The sequence below is a fragment of the Cryptotermes secundus genome, unplaced genomic scaffold (genome assembly GCF_002891405.2).
Source record: "Cryptotermes secundus unplaced genomic scaffold, Csec_1.0 scaffold329, whole genome shotgun sequence".
Lineage (NCBI taxonomy): Eukaryota > Metazoa > Arthropoda > Insecta > Blattodea > Kalotermitidae > Cryptotermes > Cryptotermes secundus.
In genome coordinates this window covers 588316-613146 of record NW_019739945.1, presented here as the reverse complement: position 1 = coordinate 613146, position 24831 = coordinate 588316, and the positions used below count along the sequence as shown (strand labels likewise).

The 24831-nt window shown below is 43.8% G+C and overlaps 1 protein-coding gene across 4 annotated transcripts in view; it reads left to right on the top strand.

The window, feature by feature from the left end:
- The first annotated feature begins 4575 nt into the window (after positions 1–4575).
- LOC111872080 (GATA-binding factor C) overlaps positions 4576–24831 on the top strand; it is a 388402-nt gene continuing 368146 nt past the window's right edge. For all 4 annotated transcript variants that reach the window (XM_033754516.1, XM_023865623.2, XM_033754518.1 and 1 more), the window contains exons 1-2: positions 4576–5004; positions 8111–9000. In XM_033754516.1, the coding sequence (XP_033610407.1) occupies positions 8607–9000 (394 nt within the window). In that variant the 5' untranslated portion in view covers positions 4576–5004; positions 8111–8606. The remainder of the gene's footprint in view (positions 5005–8110; positions 9001–24831) is intronic.

Sequence of the window (24831 nt, the reverse complement as noted above, 5' to 3'; positions counted from 1 at the left end):
GACCAGGGTCCAGCAAAGGGCTGTAGAGCCATTGTTGAAAGAGTGACTTTACCTAAACAACATTAATCGGCTGGTCTCTTTAGCGGAGACGTAATGTTTCCTGTGAGGTACGAACTGAATTGCTGTGTGGCCTATTATTCGGACGCATTTCAATTTTTGAACGGTTAAACTCTGGTACAGACTTTCTTATTCTCTGTTAACCTAGCGTCGGGACAGAAATGAAGCGTCAGAGTTAAAGACCGAGTGTCTGATAATGTGACGCCTGATCAGGGTCATCAGGGGATGATGACAGATGAATATGGAACAATGATGGAGTGGTGATTAGAAGGGGAAAACTCTTAGATAGACTTATTCAGCTACATTTCATCCACCACGAATCTCATATGAAGTCACGAGGGGTGGAAAATTTGGCTACCCGGTGAGGAGTCCGTGCATAACAGCCTGAATTATGGTCCGACTGTCAACCACAAATCTCACACAACCTAATCGGGGTTTGAACCCCGGCCGCCGCTGAGGAGAAGTCGGCGTTTAACCGCCTGAGCTATGTTACGACCTGACTAGACTACCAATAAACAAATTTACACCACTAAGTGGCATTTGTACTGGCACGGTCCCCAGGTTCCCTTCGAGTATAGACCTCTGGAGGTGTGGGAGACTTACGGAGCTGCATGTCCAAGGGTACCGTGGATATATGGTACCTTGCTGCCGTCTGTTTCTGTATTGTGACTAGAGACGGGGTATGGATTGGTGAATGGATTTAATGACCACTTACAATGCCATCGCTAATTTTCACACTTTGCAAATCACCACAGCTCCCGATAAGCCTCTTTCCAGTCTACTATGTCTTCATCAGCCATTCTCTGGCAACGTTTTCTAACAGTGGAGTTTCTTCAACTTCACGCGTTCAGGTGCTATCTTCACAGACTCTCGTGCAGAACCCCTATCAATTGCACTGGATCACCATCTCTTCTCAGCCTCCTTTGCAGAGCTCAACTGAACTGGTTGCCCAAATTTTCTTCTTTATAACTCCTCGGTGCGGACTGAATAGAAAGCACCGTTTCCAACATTAACTCTACTTTTGTAGAGGCGTGTTTATCTATCAGTTGCTTAGAAACGGGTTGCATAACACCGTTCTTTTATTGTTGCTAGCGTGTATGTTGCGGGCGTTACCTAGCAACGGCCTTTGTTTACAGAATAACTGCTTAACAACAGGTCTGTGCGCCACAGTATGAACAGGAAACAAACGTAGGCGTATGTGTGGATTTAGTACTGTCTGATATCGTGACAGAAAATAAAATGACTCGCAAAATTTAAATTATACGAAGTAATTCATTTGTAATGTAACTGCTAATTCGCTAACTAAATTCTTATTCAGTGACAAATTTACTGGCTGGCAAATCCATTTTTTCCATGTATACGGCCACTTTATCCAGTAATTGAAACAAAGGGAATAAAATGCGCTTCGAACTCCTAGCAAAATGCAAAGGCAGGATTGTCCACAGGCACTTACAGAACTGTTGCCATCTTGCGGGATACTTTAAACTGGGCCGTACAACTAACTGCCTGGGCTCAATGGAGGCTTTCTTAAAAAGCTGATAGTCGCTCAGTTAGGTACTCAAGGAATTCCCCGCCTTTTATGGAGCCCGTCACCGGACCATATTTTGAACCACATAATTTCAATCCCTTCCCACGCCCCATATTTCTTTAAGAACATTTTAATATTATTCTCCCATAACGCCTAAACTCTTCTAAGTGGTGTGTATTCAGAATTCCCCTTCGCGGTTGAATGAAGAACTGCACATTTTTTGTGCTTCACACGAAGGCAGTTCGCCTTCACGGCTTAGAGCCTGCAGGATTAAAGTCACGTAGACCTATCCTAAAAATTGTCTTAATTTGAAAGTTGTTTTGGCAACACTGTAGGCCTGGTTGAGGTTTTGTGCGTTAGAACGAGGAGTGAGATGTGCCGAACGCTTCAAAGCAAAGAAAGGAAACTCAGTAGCTCACCTGTACGCCCGTCATTCAGGCTTGTCCCCTGCTCTGACACGAGAATGCAACGTGCGAGTTGAGCCAGCACTGAACACATTTGAACTTCTAGAAATGAAATAAAATAAGCAACTTTAATGCAGAAAAGTAGAATGAAACTTAACTCACGCTTTGATTTTGACATAATCACCAATGATATTGCTTAAGATTACCAGCTTTAGAATTTCGCTTTCCCACTGAGGAAAATTTGCCCCGTGTCTAATTAATTAAGCACCACGCCATGAATAATACACGTGAATGGAGGTATAGCTCCACCATTCTTGGTCTCTGCATTAGATGAAGGTGAGTGGTCAGCTTCATTTCCTGTACGCCCAATCTTGACGTTATGGAGAAAAGACTTCTTCTTCTACCGGGAGTCGAACTTCACGTCCTCAGTCATCCAGCCTGTAGCATAGTCAGCATAGCGACTGAGCTACCCAGGCTCCCCGTTTCTCCTCGCAAGGAATTGGCGCGAGAACGCCGGTACAATTCTTCAAGTTCATGTTATTACATTTTAAACATGCATTGGAGACTTTTACCATTTACTGATTTTGCTCCGGAAATTTAAGGACACAGGCCCCTTATATCCTCCCTTTCCTTCTCAGATGCATGTAAATGGTTCACTTACTACGGACTACACAATGGCGTTATAACCCAGAAGGTAATAATCCTCAAGATTTTCATAAATTGTCTGTTAAAGTTTAAACACGTGATGGAACTTAGAAAATCCGACAACCCTTGGCAGCTGTCCACTTTGAGCCTTTCCTTGGCACAGCTCTCAACCAGAACTTGCACTTCTTTCGGAAAGAGTTAGGTAGAAGAAGCAGTTCAGAAACTGAGCCTGCTTTTCAATAAATCGGACTATAATCTGTCGGCATAACAAATGTTCAGGGTCTAGGCCTCCATGTGACAGGGGCGCTGACCGACGGAACGGAAAGGAGAACATCCACAGAATAAAAGAAATTGTAAGAAGTCCCCAAGTAATTAAGAGTCAGGATAGCTCAGTCTCTGTAGCGACGGACTGGACGGCCAGGGTTCGGTTCCTGCCAGGGCCAAGAGATTATTCTCTACTCCACAGCGCCCAGACCGGCTCTGGGGTCTACCCGGTCTCATATGGAATGGGTAATGTGGGCGCTTTCCCCGGAGGCATGAACTGACCACGCACCTGCAGCAAGTTCCGAGGTCAAGATTGGTGGAACTATACCTCTACTCCCCTATTTGTCTTCATGGCATAGTGTTTAATTAATTAAGAAGAGGGACGACTTCACCTTGCCTAAATAATTAGTTACTGAACTATGTAACCAATACATCAACCAATTCCTGAGTCAGTGACTAATTCATTAAGTCTTCCTCGGGTAGTTAAGGCAATTGTTCATTTCACCGAGTAATTCGCTGATATGAACCCTGAAGGCCGGTAAAAGTGGTCGCGCCGTCCAAGGCATGAACTGTCTTAACCTCATCAAACACTGCGATCGTGGGTTCGAATCCCACTCAAGGCATGGAAGTCTGTGTGTTTGTGTTGCCCTGCGTGTAGGCAGCGGCCTTACGACGGACTGTTCACTCGGCCAAGGAGTCCTACTGTCTGTGTAAAAGAGATTACGAAACTGAAGAAGAGGCCAGGGGCCCAACAAAGGGATGTAGAACCACTGATGAATGAATGAATGAACGAATGAACCCTGCAGACTGTCGCTGTAATCACATTGTCCCCCACGCTGAACCCTATCATGACTCACGTGACAGAGGATGCAGGTTTCAGTACGTGTGTGTAACGAAGTAATATATAGATTTGGGGGGGGGGAGACACTAGACATATTAAGATAAGTCTTAAAGTAAAATGGCTTGAGGACGTGTAGCCGATTCATCTGTCTCAGAATTTGGACCGGTGGCATATTCTTGTGAATACAGTAGTGAAGTGTGTGGTTTCAGAACGGGTTGAAATAATTTGACTAATTGAGTGATTAAGTTACTTTACTAGGTTCTAAAGACGAACTCTGCTTCACGGAGTGAGTTAATTGGTGGTTAGGAAATGCAAATACAGGACAGTTGAAGTGGCCTTATGCTGAATCTCGTGGAAATCGGTCACTCAATTGCTCTAAACCGTTTATCTTTGTAGCGCAGACGTACTGTGCTTACTGTGACGTACGAACTATATATTTATATATATTTTAGAATGAATTCAGTTTTTAAAAAATCCTTATTTACTGTGGCATTAGATGGGGCTGTAGATGGTCTGAATTCCTGTTGACAGCTTTTGTCTGTGAGGACTTTGACAGTTACCGTCACGCACTTGTTAACAGCAGGAAAAGTTCCGAAATTTGAAAAGAATTAAATTCCATATAAGAAAGATACATCTTAATCCCTAACCACGGATTGATATCCTTAGCGTTAAGTGACTGATATCATTTCCCCCTCTGGTAGGCTGTGGCTTATTATACTCTACACCAGTAGGCGTTGTCTTTGGACGCCGAAAGCAGCCGATGGTGCCCGAAGCGAGCGAATTGTATGACGGGCAGAGCGAGGCAGTTATCCAGCCGTTAGTATTGCGCGGTGGCTCATGCGCGTGGTAGGCTGCGGGTAACACCTCGATCGGTCGGACGGACGAACGGAATTGCGAACCAGTAGTGGCTGCAGCTGCAAACCAGTTACACACCGCACTTAATAGGAAATTGGATGTTAATTTACTTTATCTACTAGTCATCAATATAGAGTCATTTAGAACCAATCAACAGGCTCATTTAAATACAAGAAACATCAACGGAAGTGTTGTAACAAGTGCTTTTTGTTGCTGTATTTATCATTTGAAATGTTCTGCGTGTGCCGGTATTGTGCGATACGATTAATCGACCGAACATAAATTGAAATAATCGAACGAGCCGACTCGAATAGTTATGTTTCATCGTGCCAGTTGTCAGTGATATTTCGTCTACACGACAAATCATATGCAGTGAATAAATGGGGATTTTAAATTGCACTTAATTGAAGGTATGTTGTGTTTTCTGCTTTTTAGACTTGTTCGACCGGGTGATTTATCTTATAGCTTAATGAAGCCATTAGTGTTGTACAGGTGTTTCGTTTGTTCTTAGTTTTTATGGAAAGAGTCCTTTGCAAGATCCATGCATAACTAGGCGGATGCTATTAAAGTGGATCTTAAAGAAACCGGACACAGGACAAGTTGGCTCAGGTAATAAAGCTTCTGACTTGTTTTCCGGAGATGCCTGGTTCGAATCTTGGAAAACCGACTGTCTTGTCTGAAGTGTTTACCAGTTTTCCTCAGTCCCTACACAGAAATACTAAGACAACACTTTGAAATAGGCCACGACAGCCCCCCTCCACGTCTTTTAGAAGTCGTAATTCATTAATCGCACGGCAAATCGACGCTGTAGGCCCGTACTCTGAGCTACTAAGAGAATTGTTAAGTAAACCATAAATATAATATTATAAAAAACTTTAAAAATATATGGCAAGTTGGGGACCCGATTCATCGGGCCTCAGAGTAGGGAACAGTGTCGGGCTTTTGTGGAAACGGTAACGAATTTTCTGGCTCTGTAAATGAGTGGGAATTCCTGGAGATGAGTGCCTGCTCTTGGAAGTGACTGCTCCATGGATCAGTTACGCGTTCTTATCTGCGTACAAAGAGCTTACGACGCCTGCCAGATGGCTAGACAGGGCCTTCGTCTTCAGGAACGTAATGTTCAATATTCCAGCAGAGAACTATTACTGGTAACGGTTTAACACTGGAGGCTACGCCCCTCTTGTGGGTACCTAGCGATGCACGCAAAGTTCGCTCTTATCGGCTGCGAAGTTTTATCAGGTTCTTTGATTTCCCGTTTGTCTGTGGGAGCCCCATTTTACCAGCGAGCGTATGCATATGTTATCTCGGAACTGATGGTGGGTAGCACGTGGCTTTCGTTATATCGCACTGCAAGTCTGTTGAAATTCCTTGCTTACGGGTGTGCAAGTGAACGAAATGGGGAGAGAGAAGTAATGTTTAAAACATCCGTAATCAGTTCGTGTGATCGTTTAGAATCTTTGTTCAGTGAATTCATGCATATTCTGAAACAGAACGAGAAACTGCGGATGATGTAGACTTACATTACACGTTCATAAAACAAAAAGTAAATCTATCCCTGTAAGAGGCCGTGGAGACACATAGGGTTGTGAGTTGTTGAGGGTCCCACATTTTCTCTAGACAATACGCTCACAGATGGTGATGAATTTATGAGCCTTACGCTCCGGCCGCTCTTTACCCCGAGGAAGATTAAAATTCCGGGTACTCATTTCTGTTAGAGGCTGAGTCGATCCCAGAGCCATAGTGCGGCTGGAAGGATTAGGTCAATTGAAAAAAAATCTAGTTATCTCATCGAGAATTGAACCCGCAAAATTCCAGCTTGTAACATAGTGCCTCAACCAACTACGCCACCGCGTGCCCCATTATACGTTCATGGCTTCAGAAAACCACTTTTACAAATGATAAAACAATTCCGTCCAGTGTGACTGTTGAATCTTTTACTACTTCACTGCTTAGCACCTTAACATGTTTCGGTTCCTATAGACCATCATCAGAGGAACATAAATACTTCTAGAAACTACTATTGCATTGGGTGTTTTGATTTTTAAAATACATAAATATACAATATTCGTAATACACACTTTATACAAAATCCAAATTTCTTACAACTACAGCAATTGCCCTTGATGCATTAAAGTTTTTTTTTAAACTTTTTGTTATTTAAGTTAAAATTCTTTAACCGAATAGGTTCGTGTCCCTTGTCCTTTCGTTTCTCTTGAAGGGGCCGAACTTGTGCCGCCTGTCTTTCTTGGGAAGGTAGTTCTTGTTGTCGTCCTATGTTTGTGAGTAGCGTGCTGAGTTGTTTCATCATTTGTAATATTGTTAGTGTGACGGACCAGAATGAAAGAAATCAAAATCTCTTGCATATATCTTGGTTCGTAAGAGAATATTTCTCTTCGATTTGCTCTCACCTTGATTATTTAATTTCTTAAGTCACCCATTGATGAAATAAATCGAATTACAATTTCAATATTCTTCTCTCTATATTTAATTTGGCTTTAATATTTTTAACAAGTTTGTCCAGCCTCATGCTACAGTGATGCTACTTTGTGATTTAAATCGGGTCAGGATGTTGTACCCACATCCTCTGAAATAAGTGGCTGCCATTGTTACTGGACCGCGTTTTATTCTTATTTTCTTAAGCCTTTTTAATTTAGTAACAAAATATCTTTGCTCTAGGTGCAGTATTAATGTACGCTTATGTATATTTTATAATTCGGTTGTCTGTTTTTACTCTTGTTGGCCTAGAACTGAATCATAACAGTGCATCTATTGAAAGCCAACAAAACAGCCTATTCCACGCAATCAGGTACCAAGGTCTCTCTCGTTCGACAAGAGTGACAGCCATTTTCATTTTATTTTGGGAGAGGGAGGAGAATTTTGATAATTTAATTAACAGAAACTGCATCCCTTCCGTTGATACGCAGTAAGTCCTACAATTATGGTTATGCTGTTGACAAACCTTTTCCATCTATTTCAATTTTATAAGTAGAAAAGTGACTTTGTTTCATGTTCTTCTTTAACACATACAGACACGGCTGAGTCCTGTAGGCCTCCGTAACGTTACGGGCTAATATAAGTAGGTTTGCAATATTTTGCTAGGTCTGTCAGATGAACACGATTTATGAAATTATACATAAACTACAGGTTGTGTCGTAATTTTCGCAAGAGCTCTGCGTTGGGACGACTATGCAGAGCTCTGCCCAGAATTCACGTAGGCCTATGTCATTCCGCCTGCCAGTAGCCTATAGGCCTTACTGAACCTTCTTGGCTCACTCTTTTATCTCAATGGATCCGGTTCTGTGTTCTGAAAGTCAAGTGGCCACAGTCTGTTACTTATTATGGTTAAACGATTTGATTGCGTGTCAAATTCCATGTTTTCCATTTGTACATCATAGCCTGTGGCTTCTTGAAACAATAACAAGGTCAAAGTATAGTCTGAAATATGTTTGTTTATCATGTGCTATTTCAGTCGTTCAGAAACTGCGTACGCTAAACTGAAATGCGATTGTTTTTCAGAAATGTGCCTCAGCATTTGGGGAGTACTTGGCAAGAGACGAGCCGCGGACTTGAGTTCATGTCTTCGCGGCTAGGTGAGCCACTCCTGCCGCCAACTGGTCCTCTCTTCCCTCGCGCTAGAATGCCAGCCAGCAGTCGCACTGGCCATGAAGACGTAAGCCTGCAGGCAAGACATGACGTGATGAAGTTACTGTTGAAGACACGTCTGTTCTAACAAGCACATCTCTTATCTCTCGTTTACACAAGGGCAGCCTCCGCGATACGCAGAACAGAGGCGAGTACTCCTACACTCTGATGAGGACGTTGTGACTCACATTTCGCGTCTGTTGCTGGCATCGCCTCTTGATCCATTGATGATGTCGGGAAGTACTTCGTATTAAAGAGTGCCGTGTGAAAGACCAAATGTGAAGGGAGCACAACTGAAATAAGTTAATAAGTGTGAAGTAATACATTTTACATAATTTATTGAAGTGACCTGTTGACGCGAGGGGACGCTATGGATATGACAGCAAGCGAGAACGGGCACCACCATCATCACCACAGGTGGTACGAAACTCCGTCGCGTCTGGGAGTAGTTGATCACCACCAATCATCATCGCCGTCTGCAGCTTCCAACGGCCAGTCTAGCAATATGGGCGCCGGCAGTCTCGACCCTAACAGTCTCTTGGGCGCCACCAGTAGCGGTGCTTCAACCGCGGGCGACCATCAGGCGGATATGACGGCGTCTGCAGTAGCGGAACACATGTCCTCGTTTTTCGCAGCCCATCATCCGGGTCTGGCGGCAGTGGCGGCGGAGGGCACCGGGACGCACCACCACCGTGCGGCTGCACGCTACTACCACCCGCAGATGCACCACTCGCCGTACGCAGCGTCGGCGGCGGCGTCACATGGTGAGTTCTGAGGTTTGGTTCAAAACAGTGGGTACCAAGAGATATTTCAGGACAGTTTGTCATGTCGTATCATCATTATCATCCGCAAGGGTAAAGCCATAATTTCTTGAACTTCCTGGATTACGTTTTCTTGTCGGTGCAGAGTATGAAAATTGGTTTGGAGTTCTGTTTGATGGCAACGTCTGTACATATTTTAGGCAATTTTCCATCCTTTCATGTGTCTGTTCATTTTGTCGGGTCAGAGCTGTAATCTTTCCCATCCCTCAGTTCTGATGTGCAGAATGCTCAAGAGTCGTGGATCTACCGAGACAGCGGAGAGTGTTTTTGTAGCCTGTTGCCTAACCCGAAGTTGCAGAGCAGTTTTTTTCTTTTTATTTTCCTTGGTACTACAGCCCCAGTGGGCCTAGGCCTACCTCCATGAACTTCTCCGTTCACTTCGGTTTTTCTAGATCTTACACATTCGGTAGGACTCCTTGGGCGGGTGATCAGCTCGTCGCAATGCCTCTACCTGTACACAAACAGAGAAAAACGCACACACACACAAACTAAACATCCATGCCCTGAATGGGATTCGAACCCACGATCCCGGTTTCCAAGAGAGCGAAGACAGTACATGCCTTAGACCACTCGGCTTTCGTGACCGGCTGCAGCGCAGTTACTAATGGAAAAATATTAAAAACTGTGTATCATAACGTGGAAGCTTATATTCAGTCTTGGGTTTATTCGCATGCGCCCCTGTAACGTATTCACATGAGCTATCTACTGCGAAGAACGCTCTACCGTTTTGCGATAGAATGTATTCCATTCTCAGTAAATTAGATTGCATCACAGCTTGTGTTACATGTACGGTTGTTTCTTAAATCAATTTTGAATGGTTCTGACAATGGCACATCTCACTTAGGGTTGTTGAATTTTTGGAACGAGCCATTCACACGAGGAACAAAGCAAAAAAATGCGACATTAAGGAGAGTTGCTTCTTAGACTATCAAAACAAAGCCGCAGATATTCGGAGACAACAAGATATAAATATTCAAATGACACCCTAAGGCATTTCGTAAGCGCCTACACAGTTTGATGGAAGCATACATGAGCATAACGGCAAATGGCTGCTAACATGCGTACTATAGGAATGATGATTGTGGGTTCTGGAACACAGTGAGGACATCCACGCTCGGATCTGCGAGTTAGAAATAGTTTACATACAAGTGAGGCTACTTGTCCTAGCACGAATCATGGTATTTCATTTTATGCGTGCTGTCTAGACATGGAAATGATGCCATAGAGGCACCATATTAATAGCTGCCGCGTCTTAGCAAAAGGAGTCAATTCTTGGCGCCGTTCGTAAGCTACTGAGTCGGTTACCTTTCCTGTCAGGCAGTGGTTACTGTGTCATTTTCAGTCAGAGTTAGTGACCAGCATCGGGCCTATCTGCCGATCACACTGGCCGCGCGGTTTAAGGCTCGAACACTGGGGACGTCGGTTCGAATCCCACTTGAGGCATGGTTGTATGTGTGCGTTTATTCTGTGTTTGTGTTCTGTGTGTAGGTAGCGGCCTTGCGACGGGCTGATCCCCCGTCAAATGAGTCCTACCGACAGTGTATAGGGTTAAGAAAGTGAAAAAGCGGACAAGGCCCAATGGCTGTAGAGCCATGGCTAGATAGGACCTACCTCGTAACGGCAAGCTATCTCCATGTTTCAGAGTTATGATGTTCACGTGACACATGTCGTTACGAAAACGGACATAATCTGATATTGAATATAATCGTGAGTACTTGCGGGCCTAAGGCCAAATTCAGCGGGGATCAAATCCCGTTTTGGCAGACCAATTCATTTTATGCAGGTTTTTGGTTGATTGTTCATGAGATTATCATTAAGAAACCGAAACGGACAAGAACAGACGCACTGCCGTTGATTCCAACAAATAAGTATGTGAAATCTGTATTGTTGATAACGGTTTGAAGATAACGTTAGCATTGTTCAGCATATCTGGGCTGCGCGTTAAGCGAAACTTGAAAAGACCAGTGTACCTACTCTTGAAAGTGACTGCGAGATAACAGACAAGGTCAAAATTCTGTGTAAGTTTTTAACAATTCTTTAACGAGCAAAGACCATCCAAGATAACAGTTTCATTTCTCATTTCGAAATATCCACTTAACTTACAAGCATAATAATTGATAATTTTCCCCTCAGAATAGGCCTATGTGATTATTCCAGGCTTGTGTACCGTCACACAAACGTTGGTTTGATTAGTAAATGGTTGAATCCTATATAACAATAAGTCAGCTTATTGTGGAAAACACAGTATATGCTTCAGTCTAACTGACCGTCATCGGGTATGTATAATGGAAAAAAGATCCTTCCAGCCGCAATACGGCCCTGGGGTCGACTAAGCCTCTGACAGAAATGAGTACCAGGAATCTTCCTGGAGGGTAAAGGGCGATCAGCGCGTAAGGCTGACAACCTCACTGCCATCTGTGAGCCGATTTTCTAGAAAATGTGGGACCCTCAACGTCTCACAACCCTATGGGCCTCCACGGCCTATTACAAGAACACATAAAAGTACATATAAAGTAAAGCTATCCCTGTACCAGGCCGTGAAGGCCTATAGGGTTGTAAGATGTTGAGGTTACCACATTATTTAGACAATCGGCTCAAAGATGGCGGTAAAATTGTCAACCTTACGCGCCGGCCGCGCTTTACTCCCCAGGAAAATTATTTAATTAATTCCTGGTACTCATTTATATTAGAGGCTGAGTAAACCCCAAGGCCTAGTGCGACTGGAAGGATTAGGTCAACTGGAAAATATCCAATGACCTCATCGGGACTTGAACCTGCGACCTTCCGGCTTGTAGCATAGCCCATCAACCAACTACGCTACCGCGTGCCCCTTACTTTTTATACATAACATTATATAAGTTTAGAGCGAATCCTTCATATTTGCCAGAAATATTTTATAGATATGTACAGTTCCTCCGTCTGTTTCTCAGTAGGAGAACTGTGTAGGTTTTGCCGAGTCCTGGCTTCTGGTATATGACGCCGGTTAGTCACAGAAGACAGAATTCTGTATAACCACCGCTGCAAGAGCCTCACATCCTACGACAATTTTCTTTCGAAGACATTTCATGGCGTACTGCAACCGAACTGATAGACTTGTCGTGGCCGTCGAAATACGTTCGCTGTCGTCACTGTATATTCCTTGAAGATATACACGGAAACACAAGCTGTCATATTAATTTTATTGGCGAAACCTGAAGCTAGGCAATGGGCCTGACACTGAGTTGCAATTTGCCCATCGGCTCTTCTGCGTAACCCAATTTCGTAGCCAATAATTAATTTGGTCCAGATGATCAAGACTCCACGCGCTCATTTTATTTCTGTCACTTACAAAGACGCCGTACAAATTTCTAAGTCTGATCAGCGCGCATGCATTAAGTTCTTTGAGACCCACACGATTGCAAAAATTACCATATCATTGTGTTGTATAAGTACCACTGGCATGCTGGTACTCCTGTTAACTTCAAATATATAGGCCTGTTTTAGGCCGCGCCATAGCTCAAGCGGTTAGTCGCTGGCTTCCCACTGCGGCGGCCCGGGTTCGATCCTGGGTCTGGTCAAGTGCGATTTGTGGTGGACAAAGTGGCACTGGGGCAGGTTTTCTCCGAGTACTTCGTTTCCCCTGCCAATCTTCATTCCACCAAGTTCTCCATCATAATCACCCGGGACAGGCTACAATAGGCCAATCAGTGGCCGCCGTGCCGAGTGGACCCAGCTGGACTCAACCCTCCACTGTTTTCATTATATTAGATCCCAGGGAGTCAGTTTGAAGGAATGCTGCTTATTATTGCCCTTTGTTGAGCCTTGTCCGCTTTTCAGATTCTTGATCCTACGCACAGTGGGTAGGACTCCTTGGACGGGGGAACAGCCTGTCGCAAGTCCGCTACCTACACACAGAACAACACAAACACAGAATAAACGCACACAGACATCCATACATTAAATGGGATTCGAACCCACGATCCCAGCGTCCGAGGGAGTGAAGACTGTACAGGTTTTAGACCGCGCAGCCACTGAGATCGGCTTGCATATTACCTCTAAAAATACTTTTTTTCTGTGTTGAAATTTCGGAAAAGTTAAATGAAGACAATATTAGATGTTTTCTTGTGTTGTTTTGTCCTGGTAGTGACCTCGCCAAGGCCTTACTCCTTATCTGAAATATATCAATTACTGTAGAATTATTTCTGAATCGCAACAGGCGACAGAGACCCAGATATCAGTTCAAAACCATCGAATTTAAAATCGTGACCGCGCTATCGCTGGTTCTGAAGCCTTGTCCTGGAGCTTCAGTTCGCCGAGACGGATAGTTGCGCAAGATCTGCGAATCCCTTCACATTTGCCTGAAGAATGTGTTTTTGTGCCTTGACCCCTACAGTATAGGCATATTGTTACGCAAGACCATAGAATTAACCTACAGAACTAGTCACAAAACAGCCCTGAACTGATTTTAAAGAATTCTGACAATTGTGTATTTTTATTATTATTATTATTAACATTGCCAACTTTTTGGACTTGTCCATCATGCTATATTCTAAACTAGAATCCATTGTTTCGGAAGCTGTTCTGCTCCCATCCTCAGGTGAAGGGTATGTTAGAGTTAAGCTGACTAGTCTCTGGGCTTGGTTCAAGGGTTTCGGTGTTCCGGCTTGGAACCTCGGGCGAGACACAGAGCCTGGAAAACTGGTAATACCGCACCAATGCAAAACAGTTGGATTTTATTCGTTGATGGCTACTCGGTTGCTTTCTGACGTCAGAACGAGACCTAAATGCAACTGAGGTTATGTAGCGACATATGTAATAGGGTAGTTTGTTTGTGAATGATGAATCAGAGGTATATTATTGTAGATGTAGGGACTCCAAAGGATAATTCAGAATTTCATAGCGAAGGTTATTTTAAAATAACATTTAAAAAACTGTAGCCTACTCATATCTCTTGTAACATAGGTCTGCAGGATTGTGAGCGCATGGGACCCTTAATTGTACTCTAAGTTTGAGAAATTTTGAGTACACAAGGCCAGCAGCCGTAACATGGGCTTTATATAGCTTACTTAATTACTTACTTATGGAGCTGAGTCCTTCTTTAGAAGCCACCAAATCTGCAGCTACTCAAGAATTTCCCAGCATTTTATGGAACACAAAGGTTCATTATAATGTTCACAAGAGCCCTCCACTGGTCCCTATCCTAAGCCAGATCAATCTTCCATAGCTCGTTATTAACGTAAATGTCTGCTCTTTCTTCGCCAAATATTTATCTTAAAATTAATTTTATAAGAAAATTGCACAAAATGTTCCGTTATTGGGAGTGTTCAATTATTAAATCCTGCTTTTTAAGTATGAAGTATTTTTTTCCCCTCGAGGATATGAGAACATGTTTCGGAGCCTCAGTGATATTAGCCAGTCGGAGATCATGCTTCATGTGCAATTAGTTAAGCCTGCTTAAAATTTGAGTCCCTTTTTGTGGGAACAGACTTTATCATCAGATATTTCGTTATCTTATGAATAAAGGTTTTCTGACACTCGACAACTCGAATCGGGCACCGAATTACAAGATGCTCACGACAAACTACGGTGAACCGTAACAGAGACAGTAACAAGAGATAAACTGAAACGCCGAATGAAAGAAGGGTCACGTTATCAGGCAGAAAAAGGTAGCCGCTGGTTCTGAAGACCCGTTTTGTTTGAGCAGTAAAATCAGTCGCTACCAAATTTACCGAAACACGAGGTGTAAACTTCGGAGCCAGGGTCAGGGCTGTAATTACAAAGGGCTGAATTCTTGTATTCAAAATTTTTCCTATTACACATTACCCTGCTGGGGCATTATTTTGGCCTTGATTATATTATTCATAAGGCAGGCGGTAGCGTACTGTTTTGAGAGACCATGCTGCAAGCTGGAAGGTCGCTGGTTCGATTCCCAATGAGTTCACTGAATTTTTTAAATTCACTTAATCCTTCCAGCCGCACTATGCCCCTGGGGTCGACTTAGCCTGTAACAGAAATGAGTACCAGGAATCCTCCTGGCGGTTAAAGGACGGCCTTCGCTTAGGGCTGACAGACTCACTGCCATCTGTGAGCTTTGTGTCTAGAGAAAATGTGGGATCCTCGACGTCTCTCAAGCCTACGGTTCTCCACCGCCTGTTACAGGGATAGCTTTACGTGTTACATTTAAGATGGGTAAATCAGAAGACTGGAGAAATTGCGTAGTGGAGAGAAGCTCTATAAAGTTTGCTCTTCGGCAAATATTACTAAGGTGAAGAAGTCAAGGAGGGCGAGTCGGATGAGGCATGTAGCAAGCGCGGGGTGAAATGGGAAATGCATTCAACATTTTGGTCTAGAAATCCGAAAGGAAGAGATAACCTGGGAGAGCTAGGTGTAAATGGGAGGGCGTTATTAAAATTGATCTTTAGAAAATCGGATATTTTTGTCTGGACAGGATCCAATTGGCTCAAGACAGGATCTGTTGGTGAATATGGTAGACCATCGCATTCCGTATAAAAAGGAAATTTCATGCTTAACTGAACGATTGTTAACTTATCCAGAAAGGCCCTTGAACTTTAAGAAAAGTTAGACAGGTTCACAAGAAGCCACAAATGGTTGCGCCCCTAAATATATACTAAAGTTTTATATCTATTTTCTGTGACCAAACTGGATAAGGAAAGCAAAATTGGCAACGGTAGTGATCAAATTCCAACAAGTGCGCAGCAGCAGGGAAGTTTTTAATTTCTGCATATACTCCCGTTTGCCTAATGATTAGGTTCCTCCTAAGAGATAAATTTTAAGATCAGTAGCTTCAGAAATGTGACTCCAAGTGCCACCACAAAAGTTATGTTGGCGATTGTGCCATTGTGTTGGGTTATCAAGATGAAGGTGTAACCGCGTTGAAAGGGCTACCTTTAACTTAGGAAACAAAAGCCAGAGGATTCAGATAAAATGGCAAGGATTGCGAAATCTGGGAAGGCCGTGAGAAAATCAGGAGCACCCAGAGTTGTCTGTAATTGGCCACGGCTTTATCGCGGCCGCCCTGTACTGAGGTCTACACCCACTTAGCTCTTAGCCGGTCTGTCGGTGACCTGTGCAGTTTGTGGTGTCTCCGGAACAAGCCGTTAGGAACTTTGCAGTGGAAGTCTCTGGAACAGATGGGCTGTGGAGTGTGCTCAGCCCAAGTGGCGCAGTACAGGAAGCGGAACAACACNAAGTGGAGGAACTGTTTTGGAAGAGACTGTGGACCTGTCGTCTTGACAGATTACTGATGAATGAATAAATGATGCTTCAGAAATGTGACTCCAAGTGCCACCACAAAAGTTATGTTGGCGATTGTGCCATTGTGTTGGGTTATCAAGATGAAGGTGTAACCGCGTTGAAAGGGCTACCTTTAACTTAGGAAACAAAAGCCAGAGGATTCAGATAAAATGGCAAGGATTGCGAAATCTGGGAAGGCCGTGAGAAAATCAGGAGCACCCAGAGTTGTCTGTAATTGGCCACGGCTTTATCGCGGCCGCCCTGTACTGAGGTCTACACCCACTTAGCTCTTAGCCGGTCTGTCGGTGACCTGTGCAGTTTGTGGTGTCTCCGGAACAAGCCGTTAGGAACTTTGCAGTGGAAGTCTCTGGAACAGATGGGCTGTGGAGTGTGCTCAGCCCAAGTGGCGCAGTACAGGAAGCGGAACAACACAGCGAGAAGTGCGTCATGCAGCAGGACAACTCGGCAAATCCTCAAGTATGGATCAGTCCATCCAAACACCTCGTGAAGAGCCCCTCGATCGTTGGTCTGCAAAACAGCGGCGAGTGGACAACACTAATACTTGAACTAGAAGGCCCACTTCAAACTCAGGTTATGTTGAACAAACAGCAGCAGTAGTTGGAGTAGCTTCCTACCTAAACACCAACCAGCCCCCAATACAAGGGCCCATTCCACGTCCATTCGGCTCCTCAAGAAGTAAATTGCATGGCTCTCACAGGGCTACGACCAGTAAGGATATTCATGTTCGTTTCAAGATCACCGACCAGGTCATCTTGGGTTTGAATGTGTTACCCGCTCACTGTGTGTCCGTGGATTTGGGGCGCCGTTTGCTGTGACTTGGTGAAGAATTTCCATTGTGGCGCCCCGGGCTACCCTACCCCCATATGAAGAGATGAGCCGAGGTTACACAGGCTCTGTGTGGCGAAGTCGTGGCCACGCAGTTGGGATGTCGCCTGGAGGCGGTAAATAGCCTGGCCGGACCGGGTAGGGCAGGGGCGCAGGTTCGATCCTGGAGGGAGGTGCTTATTAGAAAGGCTGGAGACCTCCGGCATCAGTAGTACACTAATGGATGCACACGTTCTATTGGGCTGAGGACTATGTTGGGGGAACTAGCTGCCCTAAGGGGGGAGCGGACAATAACAACAACACCTGACCGAATCTACAAGAAATGAAGTCTCGACGCCGTCGAAGAGGAAGAACAAGCTTTTGGAGTCAATGTAAAATGCGGTACCGTTGACGAGGGCTATCGTAGATGTACCACGGAAACGTCACCGGAGAAGAAAAAGTGACAGTAAGGCTGTAGACTGCTCGGGACGTGCAGCGTTGTAGAAGGAGCAATGTGACATGACACCTGGAAGTCGGAATAATAGAGCCAGAGAACACGCGTGGACCGAAACCAAGAGTAGCTGTGCTGACAAAGGCCAGCAGCAATTACCATACAAGATCAGGATTGCGTTTATAAAAATTAAGCCCAATTGTTCTTAAAGCCACTGAAATAATTTTTTCCAAATTTTACAATTCGACGTCATTTCATAAATTTCCGTGATCCCTGCTTCGAGCCAGTACTTCAAAGCATTTTAATACCTTCATTATCACCACACTGTTCTTATCAGAAGGAGAGTGCTAAGCCTGGGAATCTTCCAATTAAATTGTGCTCTTTCACTATTCACCGTCCCTGCAAAGTTAAAGTTAATTTCAGTATTTATACCACGCCCGCAGTCATTCGTCAGCCGTGGTGACAGCCGTTGAACACTGAAACCGTAGAGAAAATTCCCAGTGTTAGAAGCGTCTGCCCAGCAACGAGTACTTGAAGTCATAGCTAACTGAAATGTGTTGCAGTCATTTATGGATTGTGTAGAAGAGTGAAAGTGTTATAATTGCTAGCAGTTAGTGAGTAATAAGCATCCAATAAATTCAATAATTAGTGCAAACCTCGTGTCCAGTCACACGCGACGGCATGTAGCAGGCCGTATATCATAAGAGCGGTTTATTGCTTTATGGGCCCCGTGTAAACTGTATGCAGCTTGTCACTTGACCATCCGAGGGCAACCAGGAGATTATACTGCAGTAAACTGAACTCCTATACCCATTCCTATATGCCACATATCGCTGCTACGAATTGAAAATTCTGTCCTTACATGTCCTGCAGATGGCGTGTTAAAGCTAAAGGTAAAGTTGACCCTGTGCTTAATGAATTAAGTACTGTGTATTGAAAGCATGGGGGAGTGGAGTTATAGCTCCGCCATTCTTAACCCCCTTACTAGTGGAGATGAGTGGGCAGCTTCACGTTCCCGCCGCTTTACCCCTGGGGAAAGAATCATTGGGTGAGTGGTCTGAACGCTGTGGAGTAGAGGAAAATCTCTTTTCTGTTCCGTAAATCGAACCTCGGTTATCCAGCTTGTAGCCTGTTGCTGTGCCGACTGAGCCATCTCGGCGTCTGGCTTGTTAAAGAGAAAAGGAAACGCAAATCCCTAAAGCTGTATTATGTTGTCGAATTGTGGGAAACATGTTGTAGGAAGGGCGTTGCTTTCCAATATAAAATTTTCACCCCTCCGTTACTTTCGGATTTACATTAGTATCGAGAAAGCCAGAATAAAAGAGGCAATAGGAAGACCAAGAAATAGGCGGGCGGACAATATTAGGATGGATCTTAGAGAGATAGGATGGGATGATATGGATGGGATTTAACTGGCTCAGGATAGGGACTAGTGGAAGGCTCTTGTGTACACGGTAGTGAACCTTAGCTCTCTATAAAATGCCCTGAAGTTCTTCAGTGCATGTACAATTTGGGGCCTCTCAAGAAGTGTTCAGCTGATGAACGAGTGATGAACTGGGATTTTATTTTAGGAGATGTTGTGATAACTGATTATAGATGGTGTTGGTATTATTAAAATTGTGGTCCTGTGTTAGAATTTGTTGACAGAGACGGGCAATTCGTTGAGGCTGGCCTCTCGGAAATGGGACGGGTAGAGGGTCTCTGAATGTTTCGAATGCCGCAAAGTACCAAAAATAGACGTCCCGTTAGCGAACAACAGACACCAGCATCGCAGTTACCCGAACTCCAAAGTAAAGCAGTCTTACAACACACTCACCAGCATTCGAATACCTGTAACGACTACAATACATTAGTAACATTCTTCCCACAACTTCCACTGATAAATTTATATGAAATACATTTTCTTATGAATGATTACATATTTTACCACAATTTATTTACTTTATTTATAGAATTGACTTTCAGTAATAAACAAAGTTTAACGTTAGCTCTCACAGGGTCCAATCAACCCTCCATTCTACAATGTTCCGGTTTGCTTAGTCAAGATTAACAATTCACAACGACGTACACCGCCCCCTCCGTAACTTGCAACGTAGCACAACTACAAATAATATGATATTTCAGTAGTGTGAGTCATTATTTTCTAATGCATTGTAAACTCCGTGACCTGTATTCCGCAAGCGAACTATGCCGACCGAGCGACCGCTGCTTTTTGGCGAAGTTAGTGCCAACTTTTGCGGATATATGGTGTTACATGGTCAGCGCAACAAACCCCATAGCCGTTAATTTCGGTTTTCTAGACCGGAGCCGCTATTTCCTTGAAATAGCTCAATTATCCTCACGAGAATGATTGGACCCCGTTCCAGACCCATTACTTCTCAGAAAATCTGATAGAATCGGGAATCAAACTGGGACTTCTGAATCTATAGGCTAATGCATCGTAAAGCAAGCTAAAATGAAACCATCTCAATACAAGACCGTGTGACATTGTCAGTAACCAGATTTTCTGTTTGTATTTGCCATCTGAAGTTGATTAGAAATGGTTGAAATATGTAGTGATATTTAATCTGCTCTTATTATTTTGAAAAGAAATAAAATGTGATTTATGTTATCATCTTAGTGTGTCCCTCCAATTTGTTTTTGCGATTTCTATGCGGCCCGCGTCGTATTAAAGGAAAGTAGTTGATTTGTTAGTCCCATACATCTTGTTAATAATAATTACTATGTATATTACATAAATGTATATTGTGTTGATGTGGCCAGTGCTAATTGGTACCATTACGTTGTTAGTTGGCGTGCAATCTGTAATCTCTGTGGTCCCGTTAAGATTTGCAGTAGATGATCCACTTAAAACTGCGGTACAACATAAATGAATTCCTTATGATTGGAGAGGGGCTGTGCAGTTGGGTAGACAGGCACCGTCGTTTCGCACTAACTTACTACATCCATGTGTTCCGAAACCTCGCTGTCTGTCTACTAAACTACAAGTATCACATCTCAGAAGACGTAACTTAATATTCAGCCCCGTGAGAACCTCGAATCCTGCAAAGTGGCCTAAGGTTTTATTCTTGTATTTGTATGATAGCGAGATAGTACAGTCGGTATAGCGACTGGCTACGGGCTGGACGGCCGAGGGGTCAGAGTTCGAGTCCTTTTCTCTATTCCATGTCGTCCATACCGGCTCTGGAGTCCATCCAACCTCCTATCAATTGGGTACCGGGGGCTCTTTCTCCGGGTGTAAAGCGGTAGGGGCGTGAAGCTTCCCACTCATCTCTCACTAGTGCCGAGGTCAAGAAAAGGTGGATCTCTATATCCACTCCTCCATACGTGTTAATGGTGCAATGTTTAATTAACCACAGGGACAACTTTTTTTACTTTAAGATGATGAGAATTCCATGAATATGGATCGCATTAAACATAGACACAATCGGCTTGTGGCATCCGCTCAGTTGTAAAAATGTCGCTGCGTTAAAGAAAACAATAACATTGTCTCAAGCAACTACGATACCGCGTGTCCCCATACACGACAATGCAAAATGTTAATATGTTCCAACATTCATTATGATTTCCCCAATTCTTTCATCTTTCAGACCTTTGTTTTCCTATGCCTTTGTTTACTTTTACCCGCCCTCTGCGAGATTTATTGGATACAATATCTAGCAGAGAATTTTTGTTCATAATTTGTTTAAAATAGAGAAGACTGGTGCTGCAGCAAGGAGATCCGATTTCACTAGCCGCCGCCTCATTAAATATGTCTGATTATATTAACGTTAACACACAAACCAACCGCTGCCATCTGTGTATCAAGTCAGGTGCTCCCTCTTGGAAGTAGACAGCATATATACGTATAACCGCTTAGAACGTGTAAACCAAACTTCAAGGTGTGGTTTGAGAGCAACTGTACCCAGGGACACAACAGAAGGGCATTATTATTTGCTTGATGACAGAAATAGAACTAGTTTTCAAAATGTATTGGCTTTAGGAAAGTGGGGCGATCAATATTTTTCAGTACTCTTCCGGCGATCACAGCGGCCGCGCGGTCTAGCGTATGAAATATCTTCGCCCGCGCAAACATTCTTTTCGTGGGTTCGAATCCTTCTTAAGGCGTGGATGTCTGCATTTGTTCTGTTTATATTGTCCTGTATAGTCTGCGGCCTTGCGACGGCTGCTCACCCGCCCAAAGAGTCTTACCGGCTTCAGCACCGAGTTCAATTTGAATGGTAACAGGCCGGTGTTCAGTTTCTGAAACTACATGCTTGTTTCTTTGGACAGCTGTAATATAGGCCAAGAGATCGCTTTGTTATGTACAAGACTGCTTTCCATTCATAGTACAATGCTACGGGGCTTTGTAGCAAGCGTCCACGAAGATTTGTGAATTATATATCGTTTAAAACAAATATAAATGAAGAGTTGATGATCATGGAATTGCCCGTTGTTCTATTACATAATCAGTTGCCTTCTCTTGTGTTAAAGAATAGTTTCACTTGTACTATTCTCATATATTTTCTTAAACCTTCATATCTTCATCCGATCAGTGTTGAAGATTGTGTTCCTGGCGTTCCTGTTTGGCTTTAGTACCTCTGTTTCCACTGTTAGTATATGCATTCAGTAGGGCAACAGCAGTAGGGACTCGATCTGGTGTACAACTTCTCTGAAGACCATCATTGTCACCTGTGTTCAATGTTTCGTGTCATGCCGTTTTATCACGTGAATATCCCATATGCTTTCGCATTGGATTTTTCAATTTGCCTAATCCTTCCAGCCGCACTATGGCCCTGGGGTCGACTCAGCCTCTAACAGAAATGAGTGTCAGGAATCTTCCTGGGGGGTAAAGGGCGGCTGGCGCATAAGGCTGACAAACTTACCGCTGTCTAGACAAAATGTTGGGGTCTCGACGTCTCACAACCCTATGGGCCTTCACGACCTGTTACAGGGACAGCTTTACTTTTAGCCTTCTTTTACCTTACTGAACCTAGACGGTGTAGATAGTGGTGTGGTGTAGTTCAGGTGTGAAGCTGCGCATGCTCACTCAAGAGATGTTAAGTTCGAGTACCGGCCGGTGGGCCTCTCGAGGCGACCGCTGGGGCTGTATGTGTGGTTCCTGCTCGCATTGTCATCCGACCATATTTCATTGGACGTCTCGTAATATCATTGTCCTTGATGGCCAACAGGACACCGAGACTTACGCAGTGAGTCAAGTTAGAATTAGATGTCCGATTTGAATTTCGGTTTGCGGAGTCAGACTAACTGAATTGTACTAATAGGGCTATTTAGTAAGTGATTGTATCAAGACGTTGCTTTGTTTTCAAACGGAAGTTGCACGTTAATGTCATTGCCACGTTTTTACTCCTAACTTTCTATTTCAATAAGTTTTGTGGGTGTTTTCGCGTGTCTGAGCGACGTTTTCAGAAAAATGGCGGGAAATTCTCTTTCATTACCTTCAATGATACATCGAATAGTAGCTAATGTTCTTAGATCGGACAGGATTCATGAAAGAATAGTGGTCATTATGAAAGTTATTTTTAAAACAACATAGGCATATATTTGAAGGAAATGATATGGAGGCCATATCTTTCCAGATGCTAAGTTAGTTGTCACGAAGACCTATGTTTTTCACTGTCTTCCCTTGATACACATGTTCATGACCATACGTGTAGGTAGAACTTGCACACAAATTTAATATTTAATTTTACGTTTGTTTTTTCGTTTCCAATAAATATCTTCGATATGAGCGACGTGTTGAGAAGCCAAAAGTATCGAATCCACGTTTATCAGGACAGTTTGCTAAGACAGAACATTCTTATAGCCGAAACTTAGCGAAAGTAGGCAAATTTGAAGATTGTTTAAATGTTTATCTATCAGCCGAAGAAGTAATTTGGGCCAGAATAAGCTAAGGAAACAATTATATGTACTACTATGATGCATAGAATTACGAAGACTAGAGGACCGTGGACAATTTGTAGAGTTGTGACTCTTAGACGGGATATGGGTTAGAGGATTGGATTTATTGACACCTTATACACACGGAACTACAGGCAATTAAAGCGCTATTGCTATTCTACACATTTTGCAGTTCACACTTACATGCACACTAGTATCCTCATTCTCTGACACTCGCCACTAGTCGTGCTCTGGCAACGGATTTTAACATAGGAACTATACCAGTCCCACTGAATCACTGTGCTACAGCATACGTAAAGGATTCTCTTTACTGCCGGACTTTAAACTCTCAACTGAACTCTCTATTCCGCCATTGTCTGCCAACTGCCAACTCCGGAGCTGTCAATCCAATACTTTGTTGCAACTGCCAACTCTCTCTTTTCCGTCTCTTCTCAATCATCTTCGGCTGCCGTCTCCAGAGACGTCCTCAGTTCTATTCTTCTGTTCCAAAGCCCATATCTTGACAGCTGGAGTCTCGAAACTGAACTAACTCGAATGATCTTCTTTGTCCCTTTTTTAACCCGTCTGCACAGACCACGCTGAGATCACAACCACACATTTGTTGAGGAGACGCGTTTACCGCGTCGTGCATAGCAATGGTCGCGGCGCGGATCACATAGAAAATACCTCTCTTCTATTGTTGCCCGCTTTCATGTCCTTGGTAATTTGTTTACCGAGTCTGCCTAGGAATGAACATCTACTCTGGCTCCGCTATTCCGGCTTTCAAGCGTCGTGTCACAATATCATAGCATTTGCCCAGCAGGAAGGAGTCGAGCCACGAAGAACCTCGGCAATGATACGTGCTGCCTCTGTCGGAATCCGAACGAGTATAGGCCCGAGTTGCCATCAGAAGCCCCAGAGGCGGGACTCACCTCATAAGTTCGTGTTCTGTCTTAGACGCCTTTTCCCAGGTATAGGCCTAGTTCCGGGCAACAGTCCTGAGGAAATGCATTTCCGCCTGTTCCAATCTGCCGTTTCAGGCGTACTTATGACACAGAAAATGGTATAAAGATTGAAAATGCACAAAGATTTTTTGTATGCAAGGAAATATATAACGATGTAATTTACATCAATTTAAGGGCCGCGCCATAGCTTAAGCGGTTAGTCGTTGGCTTCCCACCGCGGCGGCCCGGGTTTCATCTCGGGTCTGCTCTGGTGGGATTTGTGGTGGACAAAGTGACGCTGGGGCAGGTTTTCTCCGAGTATTTCGGTTTCCTCTGCCAATCTTCGTTCCACCAATTGCTCCACAATCACCCTCACCTATCATCTGGGGCTGGTACAATAGGCCAGAAGCGGCTGCAGTACAAGGGACTTAGTCCCACCCC